The sequence below is a fragment of the Phasianus colchicus genome, chromosome 1 (assembly GCF_987193195.1).
Source record: "Phasianus colchicus chromosome 1, bPhaCol1.hap1.1, whole genome shotgun sequence".
NCBI lineage: Eukaryota > Metazoa > Chordata > Aves > Galliformes > Phasianidae > Phasianus > Phasianus colchicus.
In genome coordinates, this window is record NC_143436.1 from 35975950 (window position 1) to 35988612 (window position 12663).

The 12663-nt window shown below is 35.9% G+C and overlaps 1 protein-coding gene across 1 annotated transcript in view; it reads left to right on the forward strand.

Moving 5' to 3' along the window:
- The window catches only part of RAP1B (RAP1B, member of RAS oncogene family), a 30190-nt gene extending 18351 nt beyond the window's left edge, over window positions 1–11839 (forward strand). Inside the window, exons 2-8 of the mRNA XM_031589494.2 lie at window positions 315–399; window positions 1784–1852; window positions 4524–4580; window positions 6537–6677; window positions 8182–8325; window positions 9338–9453; window positions 10596–11839. Coding sequence (XP_031445354.1) covers window positions 343–399; window positions 1784–1852; window positions 4524–4580; window positions 6537–6677; window positions 8182–8325; window positions 9338–9424 — 555 coding nt within the window. The 5' untranslated portion in view covers window positions 315–342 and the 3' untranslated portion in view covers window positions 9425–9453; window positions 10596–11839. The remainder of the gene's footprint in view (window positions 1–314; window positions 400–1783; window positions 1853–4523; window positions 4581–6536; window positions 6678–8181; window positions 8326–9337; window positions 9454–10595) is intronic.
- The last annotated feature ends 824 nt before the right edge of the window (window positions 11840–12663 follow it).

Sequence of the window (12663 nt, forward strand, 5' to 3'; positions counted from 1 at the left end):
CTACACCTAATTCTTCCTTTCTGCAAATAAAGGATGAAAGCTTCTAAGTATTAAAGTCCTGTTAAAAAGAAAAACCTAAAGATACTCCTTGGAGTAGTGCAAGGAAAGTAGCATTGATGACTACTGTCCTTCAATGTCCATAGTTCCCTTATTGTGTAATAACTGAATGACATCCTGCTTATAATGGTATCTGATAGCTTATATTGGTGTTTAACTGCTTGTGTCTTACACATTTAAGAGAACAGTGTCTGTAGTAATGCTAGAATAGCTGTCCCGATGAACAAAGCTGGTGAATAATTTGTTGTGTGTTTTAGGTATTGAGGCCGATTTCTCTCTTGCACCATGCGTGAATACAAGCTAGTGGTTCTTGGTTCTGGAGGTGTTGGAAAGTCTGCTCTGGTAAGTACTGTGAGGCAGCTGAAGCATATTTCCAGTATCTTCATCTTTCTCTGAAGCTCTCTAATAACCCCTATTACTTTCATGTGAGTGAGCACAAATAAACATAAGTAATGACTGCTGAGGGTTCCTGGTTACAATAAGTACACTCATTGCAGTGTGCTTGCCAGTGCTTTCTGGGTGTATTCATTTCCATCGGTGCAGTTGTGCATGGTGTTATTTCTGGATGAGTTTGGTTGATGGTGCTTGGTCAGACCGTTGCATATCTTATGCAGTGAAATTCATAGCCACAGCAGTATGGAGGTCTCTGGCTTCACTACCAGACTGGCCATAGGTCTGTGGGAAACAAAGCTCTTTTCCAAGGCCAGCAGGGTGAACTGGCTTGCATGTGCCTGGCTTTGCTAATTTCTGTCTGTAGAAAGTTCTTTGGCGTACTGTTTGTAATATTCCATGGTAGTCTCTAAAGCACTAATTTATTTTAAGTGCAGATGCTTCTATCCATTTGTCTAGCATGTTTTCAACACCTTTGCTTGCAAATAAGTGAACAGCTGTAGCAGGTAGATGACCATATACCAAGGAGCTTGTGCATTTCAGTTACATTAATACAGAGAAGTTAGTCGTATCAACCTACATTAGCACTAAAGAAGTTCACAAAATGTGATGTTCTCAGCCCACCTGAGAACTTCATATCTTTCAGTTTCATTGTGTACAAATTGTGTACATTATCAGAAAGTAAGATCTAAACATTTTAAGTGCGAAGGAATTACTCTTGTACAAAGGAGTTCCTAAAGGAAAACCTACTTGACAAATTGGTTTAGATTGTGAAATAACTTTTCCCTTCACTTCACAGTTCTTATTTTACTGTAGCATTTCTGGATTTGAACACATCTTTTCAAAATTGGCCAGTCTTAAAGTTTCACTCATGCTAAAATTCTTACATGCTAGGTATACAGGAATATCTTAATCTATTTAAGGCTATTAAATACTGGCATTTGTTTTTTGAGTAATTCGTGTGCTTGCAGATGAGCAGTGAAAGAAGCAGTAGTTCTGAATACAAATGTAGAAACCATTGAGCTGTACAGTATCCTCTTCAACTAATAATGATTCCAATAGTTAGACAAACCTTTAATCAATACGTACTTTAGTTTTTATGCTCTGAGTGACAATGGCTAGAAGGTGTGGTATTATTTTACCTGACGATATTTAATCAAATAAGAAAATACCTTTAACTTCCTGTTATTTCACTTAATTTATACTCGTCTGTCACTTAGTTTGCTTTCCAAAATGCAATAGATTACTGTTCTAGGTGTATATTCAGTTGTTTTTAACTTTTTGTATGCGTTGTACATTATATAAGAAGGATCTTAGAAGAACTTTTGTGTTTCAGACTGTACAGTTTGTTCAAGGAATATTTGTTGAAAAATACGATCCTACGATAGAAGACTCCTACAGAAAGGTAAGTGTAAAAACTCTTATGCTTAAGAAACTTTAATATTCAGGCTGTTGTAGATGATGTCAAGCATTAGAGCTTTTACTTTAAAAAGAGTATGCTTGGTAATGTCACATACTATCTCATAACTAAAGTTTGAAATGAAAAGATGCTTTTAAAAAGCATGCCTAAAAGGAGTAATGCAAGGCTGGCTTTTTAATGTTTAAGCATAATACCTACTAGCTAGTCAGGAAAAAGTGGTAATTTTATTGTTGGAATTAGGAACACTGAAACACTAAAAAAAATATTTTATACATAAATGCATAACTTCATGCTTACTAATATGCTATCAGTTTTATATTTTTATTGCTTTCCTATATGAGTTTACATGGATATGTATACACAGCTATGTATTGAGTTAGGATCTGCAGGTAGACTTTGATCTGGATTCCCGAGTTTTTAAACTTCTTTGCTACTAAGAAAATGTACTAAACCCAAATTCAGACTCACCTTCAGAATGCAAGAGGCAATGTACTACTTTCCTAACCGTTTCACTGATACGCTTGATATGGTTCCATTAAATGGCTTGTTGTTTTATTAATAAGTTGACACAAATGAATCATAAGTAAACAAACAGTGACCTGTTAGTTTCTCTTCTCATCCTCGTATGACAGGCTGAAAGGTCTGACTCTGCGTGCATTTGAATTCTCCATATTGTTCATTTTTCACTGGGACCATGATTAATATTCTCAGCTAAGACAGTCCACATCTGGAATACTGACAAGAGTTAACTGTTTAATGAAGCAGATCAGTGTCAGTTTCTTAATGTTGTTCATTTTTTAGCTGAATTACTTTTTAGCTGTACTACTTTCCAAATGTGTAGATTCTCTGATGTAGCTCACCATGGGGTGCCACAGAAATACTGGTGTCTGTGTGAGGAAGGCAAAATGCACAAACCATGGATAGATAGGGGTGGGCTGAGCAGGGCCTCCTGTTTCAGCTCTGGGGCAATATTGATAGTGGAATAAAGAGACTGTGTTAGCTTTTGCACTGTGTAGTTATTGGAGTTTCTTCTGAACAGAAGAGGAATTAGCAAAACAATAATTTCACACTTGTTTTCTTTAACCTCACAGAAATCTAGCTCTGTCTGAAAGCCCATATGCTCAGAGCTTTTTCAGCATACAGAAGTCTTATTAAAGAGACAGTGCTAGCAAAAAAAAAAAAAAAGCAACATTTTTTTTTTATGTTAGATGGGCAGGAATTGTGGAATCGTAGTATTCAGTGAGTCTGACCCAGCAAAGGCTTGCAATAAATGACTCCAAAAATATGCACAAGCTGTATTAAAGTGAAACATTTCCTTTGTTATATATTCACACTCTTCATGTCGCATTAAATTTATGATGTTTTCTGGATGACTTTATCTACAGGCTGTTTCCATGGAGGCTGGAGAAGTTATCTCAAGAAAATTTGTCTTTTGACAATGATTTTTTTTTTTTAGTTTTAAACTTATAATATTCATTTCAGTTTTGGTCCTGAAATAAAGAGGAATATGTTTGTATTCTTTTCAAATCTGTCAGATGATGTCTTGCTTAATGATGCTTCATGATGTTATTTTCCTCACTCTAGTTACTGTTCTAACCTGCTTCTTGGGTGGCTTTACAATACATTTGTTGCAATTCTGTACTGCTAATGTGAAATTTAAAGTATTTGAAGTTGAGAGGATGTGGCTTGAAGTATTTTTAAGTTTGTCTGAGCAGAAATAAAGTGAGCATGAATAGAATAACTGAGCATGAAGTCTTAAAAGTCAGTCTTCATCTACTCCCCAAATATTTCTTTGTGAAGGGAATAGATGCTGCTTAATTAGCTGACTTTCTTTGTTAGCAATCTATGCTGAAATAGTGACTGTTGAAGGAATTTGCCATTCCTGGGGAACATGAGGGAAGTGTGAGAAGGTTGGATATAACTTTTTCCTCCCTGAAGTTCTAATCTAATTACAATCTAATTACAAAAGAAAAGCTTAAAGTTACACAGGAATCTTGTGCGCAGATGCAAAGAAAAAACATGTGGGCAACCAGCCTAAAACAGTTTGAGGGCACTTCTATGTCCTGCTGCCCTCACAGCCCCTTTTGTTTTTTATTTTCGTTGAAACTGACAGAGGAACTCTGAAAAGGATGTGGGAATTGATCTGCCTTTTTACACTTATGCACTTTCTTAATTAGTGTCTGTAAAGCCTTAATTTTGAGGAAGTATACATAGTGACTTGCTTTGTGTATTATATGCTGTATACCTTCTCTTAATGATTTAAATTGCAACTGAATGAGCATTAGTGTGCTAATTCAGATTTGTAACATTCACCTGTTCCTTTCTTTCAGTCTGTGAATGATACTTGGAACAAATAGAAATCAGTTGTGCTAGTTGCTGGTATTACAAATGCTGCAACCTTCCTTTTTAATAATCAAAAATTCTTAATCACTTTGCAGAGTGGTACTTGGCTGCTGAAGCTGCTTTTCAGAATGTCACTGGGGCTCTTTAGAAGGCTGTTTCCTGCTGGTTTCGGAGTGTATATCCATATAAACTTCTTAAGCTACTGTTGCTTTATGTATTATGAATCTGTTTCTAAAGTCACACAATTGTTAGTAGTTCTAAAGAGAAGAGTTACAAGAGGAAGCACTCTAACCACTTCTATTTCTTTTGACAGCAAGTTGAAGTAGATGCGCAACAGTGTATGCTTGAAATCTTAGATACTGCAGGAACAGTAAGTAAAACCAGTTTTCCCGAGTTCTGCTGTACAGTGTTAAAGCTTTCAGAAACTGTAAGGAGTTTAGTATAAATGATGACAGGTTTCCTTCTTCATTTGCAAAAGAGTAACTGCGGTCAATACATTGGATGTAAGTTGTTCTTCAACAGAAGTTTTGTTCTTAACGCTAGAGTGTTGCAACAGAAAACAAATTGCAAGTTTCCTGTGATCTAATGTTCTGTAATAGGAGAAATATCAGTCTGCACACTTCTAAAAGTGATTCTGCTGCTGTTTTAAATTTACAGTGCCCAGAGACAAATTTAGGCCCAGTGGTTATTTGGTTTTTCTGTTGCTGTAGAAAATACATACTTTCTTCTTCTCTCATTTCTCTGTTGTACCTGAGTTGGACTCCTGACACGAGGATAGGAGTGGTATCTCTTTAGTCAGCTTATGGGGACTCAAAGCATAGGATTTATGCTTACTCTTTGCGTGCTAGTCATGTTTTTTTCCTGTCTTGTTCCAAAATATGCTGAAACCAGTCATTTTTTTCATTGATTCCAGTGAACATCCCTTGGAGCATAGTATGTGTTTTTTGAACTCTAATAGCAATCAGATCCCATAATCGTCTATTTAAACTGCAAAGCAGAGTACGGTTGTGTAAAACTACAGAAAGATTGAGTAGATACTCTCTTGTAATAGGTTATGCTTTTCGTCTCACATGTAGTGTTTGGTACAGATGTAGAAGAAAACTTGTATATGAAAAAATAGGCTTCTTGGGTACAAATATGCAAAAACTCAGTGTGTGTTTAGTATGTGGATATTTGGTATCCCCTATAAACCTAAAACTGACATCACCACTTCAGCTGCAGATTTATTACCTAAATGTCTTGTGTCATTTTGAAATGTCACTGTTTTGCATTAGTGCTTGCCTCTAATCACAAAAGTGGAGATATAATAAGGTCTTGATTAACGTGTTCCATGTATCCAACCACAAAAGGGGTGGACTAATAAAAGAAACCAGAAGTTTGGAGGAGTTGCGTATAAAATTAAGTCCCACTCCTCCAAAAGAAAAAAAAATATGACTCGATTTTAAAGCTGAAGACATGCAAACAGACAGGACTTGGAAATGTTTCCATTATTTAGCCTCAAATCCTATTACACTTAGTTACGCTCCACTAGGTAGAGCTGCATGACCTGGAATAGTTGGATTGGAATACAGTTGTAGTTTGTAATCATGTACTTTCAATTGATGAACTAGCTCCTGGATTTGATGAGTGATTGATGAATCACAAGATTAGCTAAGTCACCAAGGTGAGTAAGGCAAATGCTGTTCCAGTCATACCAGTGAGAGCTTTCAATCAGGGACAAGTCCTAATGCTGCTGCTGTGTTGTGCACCAGTGAGTCTTCATATGCAGTGTCACTGTTTTCACCGAAGTCTAGAAAATGTGACAAGTCTATTGAGCATCTCTATCCTCTATTTAATCTCCTTGAAAATGAAAGTAGGATTTAACATAGGAAGTGTCTGGAATATAAAATGGAGATTGACTAGGGGTTGCAGTTACTTTGCAATGTATTTTGAAGAACAAACAGGGGACAGGAAAGAGCTGATATAGAAGGGATCCAGGAGGAATGCAACATCTATAATCTACAATTCATACTGTGTTTCTACTGTACTTGTTCTCTCTTTTGAAATTATTTCAGTTTCTGTGATGACTTTTTTTTTGTCAGTGCTGTAGCCCTTGGCAATATCTAGATGTAGTACAGACAGCCTATATAATGTTCCAGGCTTGGGATTTATTTAGAAGAGACTTAATTTACTTTAGTTCATACAACAGAACAGTAAAATATTAGTTGAAAAAGGGGAGAGCAGAAATGTATCATACTTGTAAAACATTTGTAACCTGAAGTATATGGCAGTTTGTATAAGGAAAGTGCAAATTTAATGCAAGCTCTGTACCTTTTTTTAATTACAGGAACAGTTTACAGCAATGAGAGATCTATACATGAAAAACGGACAAGGTTTTGCATTAGTATATTCCATCACAGCACAGTCTACGTTTAATGATTTACAGGATCTAAGAGAACAGATTCTTCGAGTCAAAGACACTGATGACGTAAGCATCTCTCTAAATGCTAAAGTCTTCTGGAGTTCTCATTGCCAGTGTTGTAGTGTTTACACTTTGGTCAGATAGGTTTCATGCTTTAGATAAGGAACAAATCAACCAGCAGATGTGTAGTAAAGAAATGCAATTCTTGAGGCACAATATAACTTGTCATGTACTCCATAAAGGGAATTGTTTAATTTCTACCTTTAAAATGCTTAATTTGAAACTATACCTAACTTTATTCTTTAGGACTGCAGAAACACATCTAAAGCAACTGTATTTTTACTTCCATTACTGTACAGCAAAGTTTAAAAAAGCCTACAGTGTTTCTCACTGCGTGTGGTATTTTGAAAGCACAAAATTAAATTTTTCCAGAGGACTGTATTGTAAGCTTCAAACTTGTGTGTTCTGTAGCTTTACATTTTGTATGTTCTTGTGAACAGGTTTGGTCATACTGTTTCCACACAATTTCAGTGTGCAGCCCTTAGCATTAAGATATGAAGTGAAGCTAATACAAATTTATAACTGATTAAAAAATCTTAACCTTGGTAGGAAGGGACTACTTTTTCCATTAATAAAAGGAAAGGTATTTCAAATTTCAAACATGATAAAAACACTATAAACATTTCAAACATTATAAAACTGTTTTTATCAGAAACACTTTGCATGCTGTGGCCACTAGGCAGAGGAGCAAAATAAGCAATGATAATTTTAAGTATGCTCATCTTATTTAAGCTGCTGGTGGAATCTTTGATCCCTTCCCTCAAGTATCTATACATGCTTCAGCTCTTGGCAGACATAACATATTTTTAAATTTCATTGAAGCTTACTGTGACTCTTAGAAAGCACTTTGCAATTTATTAAGCCTGTGCATCTCCAGCTCTTGCCTATATTCAGTGGATTTCATCTAAAAGTGATTTACTACCCGTTACCACAAATGTATCTTAAAAAGGCAGAATTTAACTTCCACACACCTTTTCTTTCCAAAAGCTAACAACTGCCTTTTTATTTTAGTATTAATGTTGTACAGAGTTGAACTAAAATCAAAATAATTCCTGGGATATTCAAAACCTTAACTTCTGAGCTACATTCATTCTGGTTAGCATAAGCTTTCCTTGGTTGTATCATTTGGAATTGTATTTTTTAAAGTTCCTCTCAGTCTTCAGATCCATGCCAGGATTTTTGAACATGTTGAAGTCTTGTAGGTGAGTCATCAGTAGACTTCTTGATGCCTTGAAATTTTAACAGTTGATGTCTATGCATGTGAAAGTAAAATCCCATTAGAACACTTAGTACGTGAAATTTACTTAATTAGTGGTTTGTATGAATCCAGCCATTTGCAGCACCATGCAAAATGCAGGCAAGAAAAAATGCAGTCGCTTTGAAGCTTCACAGAAGTGTAAGCTTAAGCTTCAGTTATACCAGAACTTGATTATGCTGGTAGTCAGGTATCTTACATTGTGCTTTTCCAGATTGTTAATGATTTCTACGCTGATATTGAATTGTTTTGTAGGTGCCTATGATTCTGGTTGGCAATAAGTGTGACTTGGAAGATGAAAGAGTTGTGGGAAAGGAACAAGGTCAGAACCTAGCAAGGCAATGGAATAATTGTGCATTCTTAGAGTCTTCTGCAAAATCAAAGATAAATGTTAATGAGGTAAGGCATAATACCTGTGTGATGGAACGGTGGCAAATAAGCAGGGTCTAGGCACCTGATCAAGCACATGCATTTATACATTTTTAGGACATGCCATAGTGTATGTTTTCTTATTCAGTTGGGGGTGTACCAGCATACAGAATCTGATGCAAAAAACATTTTAAAAGACTGTTAATATTTATACTTACCTTTCTGGAGCGGTTTGAATTTTATGATAAACCCTGCAGTTCATTGTGTCTGCTGGAAAATGTTATTGGCAGTGTCGGGCAAGTTGAAAGGCCCTCTGTGCAAGACTTGTAATCAAATGAGTGTGGTGGTTTTATGCACAGCTGACTTTAAAATGAGTAATGCATATTAAATTAGGATTTTCTGGAAACTATTCAGTTGTTCTTAAAAATGTATTTGCTGAACTCTATAGTAAAGCTATATGGTTAATAAACTGGAGCTTATTTCCATCAAATACTAAAAGCCCTTGCTGGATAGTTTGCTCCTTTGCAAACAGTGCCCTAGAAAACTGCTAGGAGAGCTTTAGAGTGAGGACTTGATTTGAGAGATGCAGAAATAATTGGCACAACGTCAGTTATGAACAAAACAGCTGCTATTTAACTGCAGTGCCTAGATTTGTCTTAAATTAGCTTTTCCACAAAGCTGTAGTCTCCTTAGAATTCTAAGCAGACTTAGAATTCTAAGGAGACTCAAATTGTGAGTCTTATACTTTACCTGTCTAGGAGATATAGTGTTGTAGTTCTGTAGAGGCTGCTGAATTATTTGGAAGTAATAGTGTATGCTAGTTGATCATGGTGGCATATTGTTATTTTCAGGGAAATTTGACCCAGAGATCAAATATCTTCAGCAGAAAGTAGACATGTTAAGTGTGCAACTTAGCTTTTCAGCTTCATGGTAATTAAGTATTAGCAAAGATCTTTGAGGATCTGAGTAAATAAGATTGAAGAGTTAAGGTTGTGAGGGAATTTTTTTAATTTCAGTAACCAACTGATGTTTATATTCACAGATCTTTTATGACCTTGTGCGACAAATTAACAGAAAAACTCCAGTGCCTGGAAAAGCACGCAAAAAGTCGTCATGTCAGCTACTTTAATACATAGCTGTACTGTAGCTCTGAGCCAGGTAAACCTTAAAATTTTCAGTTTTGTGTTTTGACTTTAAAAAAAAATAAATGAAGCAAGCAAACAAATACACTTGTAGCTTCTATCGTGCAGAACTGCATTAAAAAATTCCTGATATCTTGAAGCTTTTATGATGTTAACTACAGAATTTGTGCAAGATGTACTACTCATACTGATACAAAAAAGTTTTTTCAAGCTTTAAGTGTTGGTGAAACTCCCATTAATGACACTTGTCCTAATACTTCCAACACTTAGCTTTTGGAAACAGAACTTTTGTTTTTTAGAGGCTGATAGAATATACTGCAAGAGCTCAGTTATCAGGAATGCACACTAAAATATGGGTGTTTTAGTATACAAGCTACCGACTTTGAACTCATCCTCATATTTGCATGGTGTTCCAGGAAAATTCCTTGTTTTCTTTGGACTACATGGATGTATTATAGACTGTGATATGGTTAGTGGTTACATTGGGAAAAGGGTGGTGAAGGGATCATTGTAACACTCCAAATATTTGACCTGGAGCTACTGTTATAAAATTAATCTCCCATTCTTTGACAATTTGCTCATGTTCTGCCTAACTAAAACTGTGCTTTAAGAATGCTGTTGAAGGCTCATGCAAGTTTCAGCCTGCCTCTTCAGTAAGCTTTTTCAGTAGTTGTGAATTTTTTTTTTTCCCCTACAACTTAATCTTTGTTTCCTCCTCTTCCTCTCCAAGCCCTAGTATGGGCAGAGGTCTTTCTTGACTGACAAACCAAGTGGATTCCAGAGGCATTAGCTGAGAGTAACAGATATTATTGCTGCCTTTCCTTAACAGCACTTTCAGACTAAGAGCTTTGATTCTCCTAATGTGTGAGTGCGTTTTCAAAGCCACTGGAATTGTCCTAGTGTAAGCAAACTAGTACTGCCCATCAAATATTGCTTCCATAGTTCAGCTTGTTTACCATGTGTATCCCAACATAGTTTTACTTATTGAGATGATCTGTTATTGTGCGTGTACAGTAGAGATTATATTAGTAGAGGAAAAGCAATCAGGTTATTTTCTGAGCATATTCACTAACAACTTTTGCTAGTTCCTGCTTCTGTTTTCTTAACTAGAGAGTAATACGTATTTGTCATGGCTAACTTCTCATTTTGCTGTTACAGGTCTGAAGAACTGTTGCCCAATTCAACAGTGCCAGCATTCCAACTTTATTAAACCTACCAACATCTTAAATGGACTTTCCTGTGGTGGTACCCTTTAAGAAATGGATGAAAGCTACTACATCAGTTTGCACATTCTAATCACTTTCCAGTGTCACGAGAGATTTTTACTTATAAATATTCTAAGTGTATGCAACTGGTAAAACCAGAGCCTACATCCAGTATTACTGATAAGAGACATTGTTCATCCACCAATGTTGTACATGTATGAAAACTGTGTACTGTATACTTCAACAATCCCCACTTTCTATTGGAGAGTACAATAATGTAAATCCTAAAAGCACCACTATTTTAGCATAATAAAAGAAAGTCCAAAGAGCTCCTATATAGACTACTCCAGATAACTTTGCTTCATCGGTATTTGTAGCTTATTGTAACTTTTTTAAAGAAATACAGGATCATCATCATCGTATTGTACAAAAGCGCTTTGATTAACACAACAGCTATATAGTTTTTTAATTTTAGGAAAAACCTGTGGAGACAGTGATCTAGTCTTTAAGAGTCCTTTCAGTATAACGTCTGACTAAAGACATGGCCTTTAATATCTGTTGGGAAGGAAATGTCCAGACTTTTCAACCTTTTATTGTATGTTTCCTTTTCCTTGTTTACATAGGGAACAATGTTTATAGTTGTGTGTACAGTGGGGGTCTACAACAAGAAGTGTATATTTTAAAACGATTTTTTAATGATTTAACAATTTTTTGTAAATCATTTTCGGGCTTCTGCAGCTGTAGATTCTCACTGTGAATTCCCTTGCTTGCTCATGCATAAGTGTATTTGCAATACCAAATATACAGGTTTAGTACTTTTGCCTGTTAGTGATTGTTTTACATGTGTAACGTTTTGGTTGAGATGTTAAATGGTGGAAGAGTACTGTGGATGTGAATGTGGGAAGTAATTTTAATCATGTGTAATTGGTCACAGGGCCTAAGTTGCAGTAATTAACTTTTTGCTGATTTATTTAACAATGCCTTGTTGCTTTGTATGCATTAACGTTTGGGTGTAAAGATTGTGTGTATATCCAACAGGGAGCCACAGTATTTAAATTGACCAACCTAATGTTACAACTGCTTTGAGGTGGCCAAATGTAAACTAAAAGCCTTAATTAAAGTGGTGCAATTTTGTATGACTTAGCATCAGTAGTTCAATAAATTTGGATTGCCACGCAAGGGCTTGCATTACAGTTATATACTACTTGAATGTTTTGTGTTTTGGTAGAGCTAGTAAATATCAATTCTAGACCTCTTGCACAGTGCAGACTCGTACATCATATGATGAAAAGGAACACTTATCGCTTTGTCTTTTGGCGAATACATGCCACAGATACTTCTTGTAATAGCATCGCATGTACTAGGGCGGAAGAATTTCTGAGTGAAACTTCATTTACTGCTTTGGAAGTGGAATATTTGAAATTCTAATGTAAGACTAGCTCCCTTACAGAAAAGTGTGTTTTCAAGAGTAGACCAGCAGTGACTTTTTTGGGAAACTAAGGATATGTTGCTTGTTCTTTTCCTTCTTTCCAGGAATAATTCATTGTTAGAATTAAAGGAAAAAATACATATCTTGGGAGAAAATATGATTTTTCTGGACGATTAAACCATATTTGTTGGTTTCAGGAAAATCTGCAGAAGAGCATTCTTAAAGTATTAAGTGTAGTTTTGCAGACTTCACAGTCCAACAGTATTAACAGATGTAAAGTGGAATGCATGGACTATGGATGATCTCCTGATCTTGGCTGTGCTTTTGAAAACTGTCACGCCCAAATACTTGGTACCTCTTTCTTTTTTCCTCTGGCACGGAGTTATCAGAGCTTGTTCTAATTCCTTTCTGCGAAATCAAATCAGTTCAGTTTATCTCAAAATTTTCCAGCCTTAGCTACTTCACTACCCAAAGTGAATTAAAGGGGCCATATGATCCATCCTGCTGGTATTTTTGTCAGTCACTGCCATTTTTTAATGGAGGTAGTATAGTCTTTCACTGTGCAGAGTTGGAATTAAGACTGAAACTTCTT